The following is a 16,709-nucleotide window of genomic DNA, read 5'->3' as shown; positions in this document are numbered from 1 at the left end:
AAATATAAGATACAGTATTGTTAACTATCATTTTCATGCGGTACCTTAGATCTCCGGAACTTATTCACCCTGCATGACTAAGGCCTTGTACCCTTTGACCAACATCACTCCATTCCTCTCTTTCCCCAGCCCCTGGCAACCACCATCCTACTCTCTGCTTTTATGAGTTTGACTATTTTAGATTCCACCTGTAAGTGAGATCATGCAGTATATTTCTTTCTGTGTCTGGCTTATTTCACTTAGCGTACTGGCCTCCAACTCCATCTCTTTCCCTTTAAAACATTCGATAACCTAAGCAAGTGTGTACTGATGTTGATCTCTTCTACAGAGATGTTTACTCTGAGAGTATGTGTAATTTTCATTCTTGATTTATCTTGCAGGCATGATAGGACCCCCTGGGCCACAAGGATTTCCTGGTCTTCCTGGGCTTCCAGGAGAAGCTGGTATTCCTGGGAGACCTGATTCTGCTCCAGGAAAACCAGGGAAGCCAGGATCACCTGGCTTGCCTGGAGCACCAGGCCTGCAGGGCCTCCCAGGATCAAGTGGTAAAGTACTCCTTATTCATATTCATTAGCATTCGTGCTGCTTTTGTCGTTCAGAAAGCGTAGTTTTTAAATATTTTAAAAGTTATATGATATTTTGTGAGCTAAGTTGGTAGTCTTTTACAAACAAACAGAAGTTGGACTTTGACATCAATTAAAGTATGTACAATCATTTGGTTAGGAGTTTCAGTGTAAATGATACAACTTTGTAAAATCATACCAATTTTTATTTTTTAAATGTAGTTTTAATTTTCATCAGAGTTATATGCGGGCTTGGTTTGTAACTGCCCGGTGGGCTTATTTTGCCCACTGCCCAGAGAGAACTGATTTGTCAAGACAGGGGAATTGCAATAGAGAAAGCATTTAACATACATAGAGCTCGCTAAATGGAAGACTGGAGTTTTATTATTACTAAAATCAGCCTCTCTGAAAATTTGGAGGCTAGGGTTTTGTAAATATAGTTTGGCAGGCAGGGGGCTGGGGATGAAATCATGGGGGTGTGGAAAATGGTCCTCACGTGCTGAATCTACTTCTGGGTGGGGGCCACGGGACCCCTGAGTCCTGAGTCTTGGGTCTAGGTGGAGCCATGCAGTCATCAGAAACACGAAAGTCTGAAAAGACATCTCAAAAGGCCCATCTTAGGCTTTATAATAGTGATATTATTTATGGGAATAATTGGGGAAATTGCAAATCTTGAGACCTCTGGAATAATAATGCTGCTAATCATTTAAGTATACCTACATCTTAGCAGAATACAGGCCCCTCTTGTTTTGTTTAGTTTACCTGGTGGCCTTTTATTAACATTATAAAGGCAGTTTAGTTTTGGGAAGGGCTATTATTATTTGAACTATACTAAATTCTTTCAAAGTTAGCTTGGCCCATGCTCAGAAATGGCCAAGGGCAGTTTAGAGGCTAAAGACCAGATGAAGTTATTTAGGTGATATCTCTTTCCCTGTCACAATTTTTTCACTGTGAGAATTTTTGCAAGGGCAGTTTCAGGTTTAAGAGTCAAACTCTTCTACAAGGCATGGTACAGACAACTGAAGTCCCCCACAACTCCTTCTCCTAATCCTTCCTCACCAAGGGCAATCATTTCAACACATGTGACTGGATCTTTTGTTATTCGCCTCTATACTGACATTCGATGTACTTGTATTGCTATTTCTCAAGTTTTCCAATTCAGCATTATATTTTGACTTTCCTCTACAGAAGATGAATTTAGCTTTCTTTCACCAACCCCCCACCCGACACGTGCACATTTTCTACTCCCACAAACTACAATTATTGTCATAATTTTGGTTACATAAATATTCAGAGTTTACACTGAATAGTTGGTTATATAAGGGCTATTCACCAGCTGAGCCATATAATAGTATAAATTATTGCTTTTCCAGAACATCCTGTCAGTTGTCTTGTTTCCTTTGTCTGTCTGCTTGGTTTTCAATATACTTATAATTTAACCTCAGACTGTCCAGAATTATCTAAATTTCATCATTATACACTCTAACTCATGAACTATTCCATTAGTATTAGCTCTTTGAATAAATCTCTCCGGCAGCTTTTTGAGTTGTTCAGATTAGGTCAGATTACATTTTTTAATTTGTTGCCAGAATACCGTCTTGAGATCTTCCTTTACCAATATTCTGAGTCTTTCCTCCATCCTCTCTCTTTCTCTGGGGGCCTCCATTTACCATATATTTATTCATGCTTTACTACCTCATTATATTTCCTGGGAAAATGTATAAATAAAAGGGAAAAGTTGGGAGATCTTGCTCGTCTGAAAATGCCTTAATTCTGCTGTGGACTTTGATTGCTAGTTTGGCTGAGTATAGAATTTTAGGTATTTTCCTAAACGATTTTGTGGGCATTTTCTATTGTTTCCTAGCTTCCAGTGTTGGCTACCGAGAACTCATAACATTTAGATACTTGATTTTTTGGGTTTGAAATATGTTTTCCTTTCTAGATAGGAGCTCTTTTTTTGTTTGTTTTCAGGGTCTTAAATTCCACTTGATTTGCCTTGGTGTGGGTACATTTCTACTGGCTTGCACAGTCAGTGGGCAGTTTTAATCCAGCACATAGCCTTCGTGTCTTTTCTTTCTCTTCTCCTCCCCTCCCCTATCCCCTGCCCTCTTCTCCCCTCCTCTCCCTCTCCTCCTCTCCTCTCATTCTTTTTTCTGAGACAGAGTCTTACTCTTGCCCAGGCTGGAGTGCAGTGATGCGATCTTGGTTCACTGCAACCTCTGCCTCCCTGGTTCAAGCGATTTTCCTACCTTAGCCTTCTGAGTAGCTGGGATGACAGGCACATGCCACCACATCCGGCTAATTTTTTGCATTTTTTAATAGAGACAGGGTTTCACTATGTTGGCCAGGTTGGTCTCAAACTCCTGACCCCAGGTGATCTGCCAGCCTCAGCCTCCCAAAGTGCTGGGATTATAGCTGTGAGCCACCATGCCTGGCCCTACATCCTTCATTTCTGAAAAATTTTCTTCAAGTGTTTCTTTGCATTTGATCTTAGCCAAAAGGCTGAGAAGAGATCAAGTGTCCTTCGAAAACATTGTCTCCTCCATTTTTTTCCTCTTTTTTTCTCTTTCTGGACTCTATCTATCTGTCAGGAAATCAATCCTACATGTCTTTTTTTTTTTTTTTTAAATCTTTACTCTATTACTCTCCACCTGTTTATTTTTCTGAAACACTTTCTGGGAGATTTCCTCAATTCTACGTTACAACCCTCCACCTGAATTTTTAAATTTCTGCTGTCATGATCTATATCTATATCTATATCGATATCTGTATCTGTCTATATCTATTTTAATTTCAAGGATTTTCAGTTGCTGTTGTTCTCTTTTAATATTTCCTTTTGTAGCAGGCTGTTCGTGTTTCAGGGATACAATACTCTCCCTCATCTGTTTTAATTATAAAATAAATTAAAATAGCTTGCTGCGATGCATGTTTCTTCTAGGTTTTTTTGGCGGGGGTAGTGGGGAGTCTTTTTTTTTTCCTGCTGCCAGTTGCAGGAAGGGGATCTTTTGGTCTGTTTTTTTAAACAAATCATCCTGTTTTGGACCTCACTGTTCTTATTCCAGAGGTACAGATTCCCGAAATTTAGGAGACATTTCTGGGGTAAATCAGGTTCTTTCTCAGCTTTCTAAGCTTCCTGCTTCAAATTCAGCTTTTTTTTTTTCAAAGATCTGCCAAGTTCTTTTACTTGTTATTGTTGGTTCCCCTCCTTTTTTCCCTTGTCCTGTGGGTTTATGCTTATTTTTATTTATTTATTTATTTTCTTATTTATTTATTTATTTTGAGATGGAGTCTCATTCTGTCACCCAGGCTGGAGTAGAGTGGTGCGGTCTCAGCTCACTGCAACCTCTGCCTGCCAGATTCAAGCTATTCTCCTGCCTTGGCCTCTCAAGTAGCTGGGATTACAGGCACACACCTCCGCGGTTGGCTAATTTTTGTGATTTTAGCAGAGACGGGGTTTTACCATGTTGGCCAGGCTGGTCTCGAACTCCTGACCTTCTCAAGCAATCCACCCACCTCAGCCTCCCAAAGCACTGGGATTACAGGTGTGAGCCACCACGCCAGGCAGGTTTATGCTTTTTTATAATATTCTTTTACTCTACTGGGATTTGGGGAGGATGCCAAACTGTTTGCATTTTATCTGTCATCTTTAACTGACATCTCTGAAATTTTGTTTTTACAAGCTTTGCTTTTACATTTTCTTCATTAGCTAAGAACTGATCACTGAGTGGGGGAATATCTTTGCCACACACTGACTCCATTTTTTTATTTGTTTTGTTTTGTTGTCCATTATCTTGTTTTGCAACCCATTAATTTAGGGTAGGGCTGAAATTAGGGTTGGCTTTATCAATGGTTATGGTAGCAAAAGCATGGCATAACCACTGCATCATCTATATGTGTGTATATTCTTATTTCAGACAGAAAGAATCCTAGGAAAACAAGGGAGCAAAGAATGGGGTTGGGAAAGGAAACACGTGGGGGAGGATGTGAATGCAAAAGTCACTTGTTCTATAGAGGACAGTCAGAAAAATTATGTGATTCTCTCTGCCCATCCCCTTACCCCCTTGACAGTGACATACTGTAGTGTTGGGAACCCTGGACCACCAGGAATAAAAGGCAAAGTGGGTCCTCCAGGAGGAAGAGGCTCAAAAGGAGAAAAAGGCAAGTAGGCACCAAGTGTAGAATTTCTAGAAGACAACTGTACATGGACGATTGGGGGTATTTCTGAGACATGTAATGTGGCATTTCATTTGTTACTTACCTTAGTCACCCACTAGACTACTCCGTTAAGTGCTATGAGATTACAAATCATTGAAAAGTCAAAGCCTTGTGTCTTAGAATATAAAGGAAACATTTGCCTGCCATGAATTTTGCCTGCAAATGTTGACTTTGCTCACGAGGTCCTCTTGATTCCTTGAGAGTGGCTGTGATAGGAGAGTACTGATGTTTGATTTTTGTGGGACCTATATTTCCCAGACTCATCAATTGCCTGTCTCTCTGTTTCTCCACTCTAAATTGTTTGGAGCCGTTTGGGGCAACGGAGTCAGGTGGGTGTGACAGCATCAACACAGATGAGGAGTCTGACTACCCTGAAGACATTTGTTTAAGACAAAAAGTCCTGATAATTGGAAAATGCGTTGTGGTGAATTATCAATTATAATATTCAATGCAGTCAAAATCTTTCTTCACGTATTATTTTGTCTCCTTAATTGTTTAGGGTTTGTGCATACACCAATTAATTTTTTCAGTTTTGTTTTTCAGGAGGAACCAAAGGATAGGCTTTTAAACTTTTGAAAATAAAAAAGTTGTATCTTTTTTTTTTTTTTTTTTGAGATGGAGTCTCGCTCTGTCGCCCAGGCTGGAGTGCAGTGGCGCGATCTCGGCTCACTGCAAGCTCCGCCTCCCGGGTTTACGCCATTCTCCTGTCTCAGCCTCCCCAGTAGCTGGGACTACAGGCGCCCGCCACCTCGCCCGGCTAGTTTTTTGTATTTTTTTTTTTTTAGTAGAGACGGGGTTTCACCGTGTAGACCAGGATGGTCTCGATCTCCTGACCTCGTGATCCACCCGTCTCGGCCTCCCAAAGTGCTGGGATTACAGGCTTGAGCCACCGCGCCCGGCCAGTTGTATCATTTTTAATGTTTCTTCAGTAGAATTGGATATCAGCTTTTCTCTAGAATTTGTCAGGATAAATTTATGAAGGAACCAAAGCCTCCATTTGTTTAGAAATGGTATGCCCACCTTACATCCCGTGGTTAGGCACCCCACGCAGTGCCCCATGCTACGCCCAGCCCCCACAGCACGTGCTCTCAATTGTCTGCAATAAGTGCATATCGGACTCTTTGTTGTTCATTTATGCTATTGGTTTTGTACAGTAAAACCCTTATTGGGGATTTTATTCAGGAAATATGACAAATCTGCCATTGATCCTCTGTCTAGGAAACGAAGGACTCTGTGCCTGTGAGCCTGGTCCCATGGGCCCCCCTGGACCTCCAGGACTTCCTGGGAGGCAGGGGAGTAAGGGAGACTTGGGGCTCCCTGGCTGGCTTGGAATAAAAGGTGACCCAGGACCTCCTGGTGCGGAAGGACCTCCAGGGCTACCAGTGAGTACCTCTTATCAGTCATCTTTCCAGTTAAAAGAGACACTGTATCAGTCTGTTTTTACACCACCATAAAGATACTACGCAAGACTAGGTGATTTATTAAGGAAAGAGGTTTCACTGACTCACCGTTCTGCATGGGTGGGGGGGCCTCAGGAAACTTACAATCATGGCAGAAGGGGAAGCAGGCACGTCTTCCACGGCAGCAGGTGACAGCATGAACGGGGAAGAGCCCCTGGTAAAACCATCAGATCTCATGAGAACTCACTCACTATTGTGAGAACAGCATGGGGGAACCCTCCCCACGATCCAGTCACCTCCCACCTGGTCCCTCCCTCCACACATGGGGATCATGGCGATTACAATTCGAGATGAGATTTGGGTGGGGTCACAAAGCCAAACCATACCAGACATGTAGACATAACATCGAGATGCCCCTTTCTAATTTATAGTGTGATATCTGCTTTATGTTTTGAACCTATAAACATTATGTTAATGACTACAAAAACAGTATATTTATTCATCCATTCATCCTTTGTTTACTTATTCAACTAATTAGTATTATTGAGTGCCTACTACGTTCCAGGCCTTGTTTCAGGTGCTGGGGATACAGCAGGGACCAGAGCCCAGTCTCTGCCCTCCTAGAGCTTCAGAGAGGACACAGACCATCTAACAGATCATCAAGTAAATATCCAGCATATCCTGCGGTGATAAACGCCATCACCATCTATTGTAGCTGGAGAGAAGAGAGAGAAGTCCAGAGCAGGAGATGAAGTCAGGGAACTGGCTGGAGGTTCGGAAGGGCCGCAGAGCACAGGGCTTTACAGATGGGTCAGGTCTGAGCCTTTACTCTAGACTACATGGAACAGCCAGGGGAGAGTTTTAAGAAGAGCGAGACAATAGTTTTAAATGGATCACTCACTCTGGTTGCTCTGTGGAGCATAGACCATGTGGACAAGGGACATTGGCTGGGAGATGAACTGGGAGGCTGCTGTGTAATCCTGGTGAGATACCACAGCCAATGCCTTAATGTGGTGGTACTGGGTGTGGTGCAAGGTGGTCAGATTCTGGATATATTTTGAAGATAGAGCAACAGGTTGGCTGTTAGATTGGACATAGGATATAAGGAAAAGAGAAGTAAGGGACAGAACCAAGGTTTTTTGTTTGAGCCACTGGAGGAAGGCAGTTGCCATGTACTGAGATGGGAAGGCGATGGAAGGAGTGGCCATTGGCTGAGGAAAGAAAGCAGTACTATTTGAGACATTTCAAGTTTGAGGTGCCTGTTAGACAATCAAGTCAAGAAGTCAAGTAGGCAGTAGGATGATATTCAACTTATGGATTCAGATGAGAAGTTCGGGCTCAGGATATAAATACTGGCTTTGTCAGAGTTTATGTGATATTGTGCCAGAGAGTAGATGAGATTTATCTCAAGATGGTTCTCATTTGGTGAAAGTTACAGATAACCCATGTTGAGGCAAAGCCTCTCAGCTGTCTGATTGCTTTGAATAAAAGCACTGCCCACTGGGGTACTCCCCTGGAGAATGGAGAGAGCCCTCTATCCCCTCCTTATTAACAAGGTTCAATCCTGGGATGGCCTGGAACTTGACCATCAAGCCCCAAAGGACTTTTTTCCATTTTCCCCAGAAAATCTCATGAAAATAAGGTTCCAACCTGAGGGCCTTAAGTGAAGTTAATGATTAAGGTGTCCCAAAGAAGGTGTCCTTTGTACATGCTTCTCACATGTACAAAGCACACTGGCCACCTCTGCTCAATAGGAAGCTAGGTCCTCAATGCATGTATGTGCATGAGCATGGTTGCAATTGTTAAGTAATTTGCATTTTATTGTCTCCTTTTTAAATTCAACATTTTACTATAGTCATTTTTGTGTGTGGTTGTTACTTAACCTTCTTAGTGAAGCTTTTAATGGCTCTAAAATATTTTTGTGGCTTCCTGTTGAGTTGCTACTTAGGGCTAACATCTTTGAGTGAGGACTGGTTGTTTATCTAGGGTTATCATGGCTAAGGTGTACTTAATTCAGTTGCTCCATAGGGCTTTCCTTTGTAGGCTGGCCACGTTTCTGATGTCTATTGTGTATATGATTCCGTCCATATGGCTTCTCTGCATTAAATTCATTACACTGTGGTCATAGTCAGGGACCAGGGTCATACCATGGGGCACTAGGGAAGGAAAGGGTAGAGAAGGAAGGAGAGGGGGAGAAGAAGGGGAAAGGAGAGAAGTAAAGGAAGGGAAAGAAAGAAGGAAAGGAAGGAGGGAAGTAAAGAAAGGAAAGGAAGAAGGGAAGGACAGACAGAAGAGACAGCATGAAAGACAGTGCAGACTATGGGGTGCCCTTGCTCTTGGGGGCTCTCCATCCTCCCTACATCTCCTCACTCTGGAGATGGTCTGCTGGTCTCTGGCCCTAGCAGCCACAGATTGGTAGAAAAGTAGAAAACAGAAAAGCAGGCTTAAGTTCTTTGCAATTGTTTGTATAATTGGACCAAGTCTCTGCATTCATTGCCTTAGTCTGACAGCGTTCCCTAGGATGGGATTTCCGGCCAGCATGCTCTAGTGCAAGGCACTAGGGCCTAGGAGCAAGTGGACCAGCTTCAGATCCCATCTCCAACATTTGGGAGCTCTGCAGTCTTCTGAGTTTTACTTGCAGCATTTATAAAATAGATACAAGAACACCATCTTAGAGGCTTGTTGGTAAGAATTCGATTGAGTCATGTGTTTTGCACAGTGTATAAGGTACACACCAGTGAATTAAAGTCCAGGAGGCTGCAGAGTGAGCCAAAGGTTGCAAACTGTCACAGGCTGATAAAGTTTGGATGTGTGCCCCATCCAAATCTCATGTTGAAATGTAGTCCCCAGTGTTTGAGGTGGGGCCTGGTGGGAGGTGTTTGAGTCATGGGGGCGGATCCCTCATGAATGGCTCAGCTCCATCCCTTTGGTGATTGGTGAGCTCTTGCTCAGTTAGTTCACAGGAGATCTGATTGTGTAAAAGAGTCTGGAACCTCCACTTTCCTCTCTTGCTCCCTCTCTCACCATGTGATACACTGGCTTCTCGCCTCACCTTCCGCCATGATTGGAAGCTTCCTGAGGCCTTACCAGAAGCTGAGCAGACGCTGGTGCCAGGCTTGTACAGCCTGCAGAACCATGAGCTCCTTTTCTTTATCAATTACCCGGCCTCAGGTATTTCTTTATAGCGACACAAAAATGGACTAATATATGGGCTATTTCTGACCTGCTGGAATGTTTGTGTGTGTCCTCATGGTGTTTGTTTTTGAATTATTAATGTGAGGTTTATGGCTTCTCCTGAGACATTAGAAGTTTATGAGCGCAAGGTTATTGTGTTCCCACTGCTGCTGTGACTGTGGGCTGACTCCCCACATGCCCACCCACCTGTTCCCCTTGGACTGGACAGGCGCTGCCCCTGTGGGCATCTGCAGTTGATGTCCCTTATCTAGACTGAACAACTAGGACATGCCTGGCAGAGAGGAGGTATTTGTTTTTTGTTTTTTTGAGACGGAGTCTTGCTCAATCGCCCAGGCTGGAGTGCAGTGGCGCGATCTCGGTTCCCTGCAAGCTCTGCCTCCCAGGTTCACGCCATTCTCCTGCCTCAGCCTCCCAAGTAGCTGGGACCACAGGTGCCCGCTGCCACACCCGGCTAATTTTTTGCATTTTTAGTAGAGACGGGGTTTCACCGTGTTAGCCAGGCTGGTCTTGATCTCCCCACCTCATGATCTGCCCGCCTCGGCCTCCCAAAGTGCTGGGATCACAGGCGTGAGCCACTGTGCCTGGCCAAGGAGGTGTTTTTTTGTTTTTTTCTTTTGGTGGAATTTCACTCTTGTCACCCAGGCTGGAGTGCAGTGGCGTAATCTCGGCTCATTGCAACCTCTGCCTCCTGGGTTCAGGTGATTCTCCTGCCTCAGCCGTTCAAGTAGCTGGGACTACAGGCATGTACCACCACACCCCGCTAATTTTGTATTTTTAGTAGAGACAGGGTTTCACCTTTTTGGTCAGGCTGGTCTCGAACTCCCGACCTCAGGGGATCCTCCCACTTCAGCCTCCCAAAGTGCTGGGATTACAGGCATGAGCCACTGCACCTGGCCCAGAGAGGAGTTTTTGTTGCTACTGGGCTTCCGTCGTTAGAGTAACACAAGTGTTTGGTGATCTCAGGTCTTAAGATTGTAAAAGTAGCTCACTATCTGAAGCTGCTGAGAACCTTTGCCCTAGGAATCTCTTAGATTACACGTTTATTTCACTAGTTAACTGCTGTATTCTCAGTACTCAGAGTAATGCCTGGGTCTTTGTAGTTTTCAAAGAAAACTACAGTCATGGTTTTAGTAATGTTTAGTAACGTTTACTAAGCCATTTAGTAATGGTTTGGTAATGGTTCAGTAATGTTTTCAGTAAATGTTTCTTTAATGAAATCCAAAAACAGCACTGATAATTTTTTCCTTACTAGCTCAAATAAGTCTATGATCTACTCTAGTACTTAAAATTCAACACCTACAGAGCATTAGAGCAATTCATCGTACATTTGAAGTCTCCAGGGTGCTGAGTGATCAACTTCTCAGGCTTCTGGGAGTGGGTTCATTCTTCCAAAGTGCCAAAGTCTTCTTTATTAAGCATTCCACTTTGTTCTCTTTCTGGAAGGAAATTGGTCCAAATGCTATGTGCACGGTGTTCTGTCCTGATAATTTATTCATCAGAAAGCCATTTTCTTTATCCATTTCTTGGGCAGGACACCGTATGACATACACTTTGGCCAGGCCCCATTGCTACTTACAACTAGCATATATAGTAAAAATAAGAATTAAAACAAAACTCAACCTACATTAGCACTTTATGATTTCTAATTCTTTCTAATGTCTTGATTTATACTAAGAAATTGGTTCTACCCACCTTTTTGATGGTTCACAGGCATTGCTACAAACAGGATGCTATACTGGAGTGATATCAGAGATGTTGAGCTATGTGTGGACATTGTTTTTTTCTCTGCATGAAATGGCTCCCAACCCTTTTGTCCATTTGAGTTTTTATGGCTGTTATGTGCATTTTTGGCTCCCTCTTCACTGTTGCTGCCTGATGATTGCTGATGCCAGTGTGCTCATCCCTACTGGTACTCTCCTCCCCTCTATAGCTCTCAGCTTATAGATTAGTAGGGCCAGTTAAAAAAAAGATAGTTAAGCTTGTTTGAACACATAGTTAGATTGTGTGAAAATAAGACAAGACCAGGTGTGGTGGCTCACTCCTGTAGTCTCAACACTTTCAGAGGCAGCAGGATCCCTTAAGGCTAGGCGTTTGAGACCAGCCGGGGCAACACAGCAAGACCCCATCTCTACACACAAAAAAGTAAAATCCAATTAGCCAGTCATGGTGGCACTGCAGTCTTGCTACCTGAGAGGCTGAGGCAGGAGGATCGCTTGAGCTCAGGAGTTTAAGGCGGAAGTGAGTTATGATTGCACCACTGCACTGCAGCCTGGGGGGTGAAGTGAGATACTATCTCAAAAAAAGAAAAAAAAAGAAAAAGAAAATACGTCAAGGTAGTGGCATCTGTGTGAGCAAAGGAACTGGCCTGCTCAGTCATTTTTACCTCCCTCCTATTTCTTTCCTGTGGTTTTTTGGTTATTGATATCACTAGGTAAGTAATCTTGGGCTCTGTATGGTGTTTCTATAATGGTATTTGATATGGTGCTTGGCCACCCTAATATACTGACAATAGATTCATTATATATGTGTTTATATATATACATATATATGTTTATATATACGTATATATGTATAATATACTCTGTGTCAAAAAATATATATATGTGTGTATATATATGTGTATATATATATTTTTTGACATAGAGTCTTGCTCTGTCACCCAGGTTGGAGTACAGTGGCACGATCTCAGCTCACTGCAACCTCCGTCTCCTGGGTTCAAGTGATTCTTATGCCTCAGCCTCCCAAGTAGCTATGACTACAGGTGTGCACCATCACGTCCAGCTAATTTTTGTATTTTTAGTAGGGACGGGGTTTCGCCATGTTGGTTAGGCTAGTCTCGAACTCTTGGCCTCAAGTGATCCACCTTCCTTGGCCTCTCAAAGTGCTGGGATTAAAGATGTGAGCCACTGCGCCCAGCCAGGTTCCTATATTTTTGACATGGTTTGATATTCAGTAATATGTAACACTTAAAAAGCATGACTCAGATTATTTAGTTGTGGGCAATGTTGTGGTTAAGAGATCACAAGCCTGTCAGCCAAAATTAGCTATTTGCCTGTTATACATGATAAATATATTAGCTTCAGAAAAGGTTCTTATTTCCTCTTCCCCTGCTCATCAACTTTCCTTAGCAGCACATCACTTCCACGCCTTTCCATCACAAACTTATCCCTAAACCTCTACCTTCAGCTCTAGTGGCAACTCTTGTGGTTATCCCACTCTCTTCTTTCCTCTCCATTTCACATTACAAAGCCCACGATAATGACAAAAATTAATTATAAATTTTAATTTGAGGTAGTTGACTCACAAGAGGTTGCACAGTCATGAAGTTCCCATGTATGCTTCCCCTAGCTTCCCCCATGATACATATGTCTAACCATATTTGCATAACCACAGTACACCGTCAAAACCAGGAAACTGTCCTCTTAACTCAGGTGCAGACCTTATTCAGGTTTCACCAGCTTTTGCATTTTACATGCAGTTTAAGAGCCTCGATTTGGCAAGATAGGACTACCTTGGAAGGCAGGGAAGGGGGTGAGAACAAGAAGGACAAGCTGGAATCTTCAACAAGAGATTTAGGAAGGAGGAAGAGAGAGATTCAATATGTACAGACGGAACTGTTGACCCGTCACAATTAATCTAATTTGTTGCTCTTATTTTTCACCAAGGGAAAGCCTGGTGCCTCCGGACCACCCGGCAACAAAGGGGCGAAGGGTGACGTGGTTATATCAAGAGTTAAAGGTGAGCATAATCCATCACTTTAATGATGTATGGACCCTCCTCTTGCAGTAATTTCCCCTGTGACCATAGATCAATTCTATACAATTTAGGGTGGTTAAGATTACTTACAAAAATACTTCTGCCCTTCATAAGGTTGTATGAATGTTGAGCCAAATCCCCTGTCTCTTATTTGAAAATGTAAATATTCCTTCAGCCACACATTCACATCTTCATTATAGTCAACTTGGGTTTGACTCAAGCCCTCCTTTGGCTTGGCTGGTGTTTATTCACCGCATTCCAGTGTTCTATATTAGTCTATAATATTTTAGTTGTAAATGAAAGAAGCCCAGCTTGACATAGTTTTTTTTTTTTAAGTAATGTATTGACCTAAACAAAATGTGAAAGATTAAAAGGTAAGGTTTTTTATCAGTAAGAGTTCTCCAGGGACAGAACTAATAGGATATATGTATATATGAAAAGGAGTTTATTAAGGAGAATTGACTCATATGATCGCAAGGTGAAACCCCACTACAGGCTGTCTGCAAGCTGAGGAGCAAGGAAGCCAGAAGTGGCCCAGCCCTAAAAGTAGTGGTTTTCCTACTTTTGAGACCAAAACCCTCAAAAGTAGAGAAGCCAACAGTGTGGCCGTCAGTCTGTGGTTGAAGGCACAAGAGCCCTGGCAAACTACTGGTGTAAATTTAAGAGTCCAAAGGCCGAAGAACCTGGAGACTGATGACCAAGGGCAGGAAGCATTCTGCACAGGAGAAAGATGAAAGCCAGAAGACTCAGCAAGCCAGCCTATCCCACCTTCTTCCACCTGCTTTGTTCCAGCTGTGCTGGCAGCTAATTGGATGGTGCTCACCCACATTGGGAGTAGGACTTCCTGTCGCAGTCCACTGACTCAAATGTTAATCTTCTCTGGCAACACCCTCACAGACACACCCAGCAACAACCCTTTACCAGCTATGTAGGCATCCTTCATTCCAATCAAGTTGACCCTTAATATTAACCATCACAGGTTTGCATTGGGACAACCAGATCCAGGCCTCCAGTGGCATCAAGAGGCTCTCCCTGCATCTTTCATCTCACATTCCACCATCTATATTTTCTCCCATCAGACTGATTTTCATACCCCCAGGCAGCTCTAAGTTCTTACATCCAGAGATGGAGAGAGCCCTGCTTTGTCAGTTCCAAATAGAAAAATAATTTCAGAAAGGATTGATTAGCTTAGGGCAATACCCGACGGCAGACCATTCCCCCTTTCCGATGGCCAGGGATAGAGTGCTGTGCTTGGCCTCACACAGGTAGGGGAAAATTCTGTGATTGACACCTTTACGCACCAGCTCCTTGTTGGAATGGGAAAAGGGAAAAGGAGCTTTTCCCAACTAAAGAGATTCGATGGTTCTAGCAGTTGTCATTCTCCCCTCTGGCTTTGGCATGTTTTATGTGACTTGGGAAATTGAGATACACAGGAAACTGTACCAACCCAGGATCAAGGTCATTTTCTTTATTTTTTGTCCTCTCTATCCTACTTTACCCCTGGCTGATAAGAACTTGAATATCTTGTGACCTCTATTCCCAGGGCACAAAGGAGAAAGAGGTCCTGATGGGCCCCCGGGATTTCCAGGGCAGCCAGGATCACATGGTCTGGATGGACACGCTGGAGAAAAAGGGGATCCAGGACTCCCAGTATGTAGAATTCTTCTCTTGCTATAGAATTTCACTTTCTTATATGGTCATACAAGCAACTGTTTCCCCCTTCTCTATTTGCCAAGCTGAAATTCAGTAAAATATCAACATGCCATAAATCAGAGTCACCTTTGGCACCCTGACACGGAAAGATGATTGTTATAAAAGGTATAGCATCATTGGAGATGGTCTAAAATCCTCAGTGGCAGTTCAGTCCTAGCAAGACTTTTGGTCCTCAGTCTTTATATCATTCTCATGGTGTTTATTTTCTTCAGAGAAACTTATATCTTAGAAGGGCCCCACTGATTTTAGGTGTGTTCAGTTGACTCTGTGGGGTGGAGGATGGAGCTCAGGTCCCAATGTTTAGCATCAATTCTGTTTCCTGGAGAAGATGCATACAGGGGAAGTAGTGGGCGTGAAAGGGTGAACTAGTGCAAACCCACAGAGTCAAGGCATTGGCTGATGGAAAATCTCACTGATAAAGGATGTTGCTGCATTTTTCAGACATGCTTTGGGTGGATACCATGTGTATGTGATTAAGGTCATAAAAGACGAGGATGAGATGGTCCAATGCTTAGGAACTTAAAATATCTTAAATATATGCAGTATTTCTGAATGCTTACAATATCACAGAAACCAGGCTAGATGGCTTCCACATAACAGCAGTCTTCTGAAAAGCAATACCTTTCCAATTTTACAGTAAGAAAATGGAGGCTTAGCATCTGATATTCAAGACCACCCATCTGTCAAATAGGCAAAATAGGAGTGAAACTTTGTCTGTCTTATTTCAAAGTGCATGCTATTTCCACCAACCTGTGCTGCCTGCCATATATAATGGGAAGCCATTGAGAGTGTTGCAATAGGGAAAGACCATGTCCTGATTCTACAGGAAACCCTTCAGGCAGAATCCAAGTGAATAAGAGAGAGAAGCCTGGAAATTGGCTTAGATGGTGTTTATAGCTTTCTGACCTTTCTCCTGGTCACAAGTATGTGAATGATCTCTGCTTTAGGCTTGGTAATCTCTGCTTAATTCATTCTTCCCCTTAAGGAACTACTTAGAAATCATTGTCACTGAGTGGACATTGTCATAAAGTACTCATCTAATTGTGAAAAAGCTGTGTCTATATAGATCAAACTGGAAGAGGAATTTCAACATTTGCTGAGGTCTTCCTAGATTCATTGAAACAATCCAGATCCATAAGACTGTTGTAGACCACATCTGAGACCAGGCCATGTAGAAGGATAAAAGATCACTCAAAATGCCAGCAGGACAGTGTCAGATATTGCTTGCATTTGAGAGTCCTTGCAGCTGTTCAGTACGGTGGGGTGCAAGAAGGGATGAGGCCCACATATGGTGGACATGGAGGCAGCCCTGACTTGAAAGCTTCATTCCCTATGGGAGCTGTTATCCACTGCACAGCTTTTGAGGACCCCACCAGGGACTGCCAGTGAGGGAACCCTTGATGCAGCTTTCCCACAGTTCTTCCAGACCAGATGCAAATTTTGCAGCTGGAGATTGATTTTACTATAAGCAGTACTGCCTAGGAATGTAGTTGACAATCTAATTTTTATGAGAGGAACAGAACCAGACAGTGAACCAAAAGTCAAATTCTCATGCAGGAGGGGAAAGGACTTGTTAGGCTTTTACCCACAGGGGTGGAGGATGATGGAGTCTATCTATGCATCTTCTCAAGGTAATGCATAAGAATGTATTTGATTTGTAATCCCACCACCTCCCTTGATCTACGTATTTCTATATTCTATGACATATGATATTAGAGAATGGTTTGACATAAAATCTCTTATTCTGTATTTAAGGTGTATCACACACATTGTTTCCAGTATTTGAGGCATAACACACATGCTTATATTATGTATATATAAAATATATATGTATATATTATATATGTATATAATATATATTATATAT

General features: G+C 42.8%; 1 protein-coding gene across 1 annotated transcript in view; it reads left to right on the top strand.

Moving 5' to 3' along the window:
• Positions 1 to 16,709, top strand: part of COL4A4 (collagen, type IV, alpha 4) — a 138,893-nt gene that overhangs the window by 58,312 nt on the left and 63,872 nt on the right. The window contains exons 19-23 of the mRNA XM_011952037.1: positions 381 to 545; positions 4,632 to 4,721; positions 5,997 to 6,160; positions 13,039 to 13,111; positions 14,673 to 14,783. Coding sequence (XP_011807427.1) covers positions 381 to 545; positions 4,632 to 4,721; positions 5,997 to 6,160; positions 13,039 to 13,111; positions 14,673 to 14,783 — 603 coding nt within the window. The remainder of the gene's footprint in view (positions 1 to 380; positions 546 to 4,631; positions 4,722 to 5,996; positions 6,161 to 13,038; positions 13,112 to 14,672; positions 14,784 to 16,709) is intronic.

The sequence above is a fragment of the Colobus angolensis genome, unplaced genomic scaffold (assembly GCF_000951035.1).
Source record: "Colobus angolensis palliatus isolate OR3802 unplaced genomic scaffold, Cang.pa_1.0 Scaffold33, whole genome shotgun sequence".
Classification (NCBI taxonomy): Eukaryota; Metazoa; Chordata; class Mammalia; order Primates; family Cercopithecidae; genus Colobus; species Colobus angolensis.
Note: the sequence above shows the minus strand (reverse complement) of the source record. Positions and strands in the feature narration are given on the sequence as shown.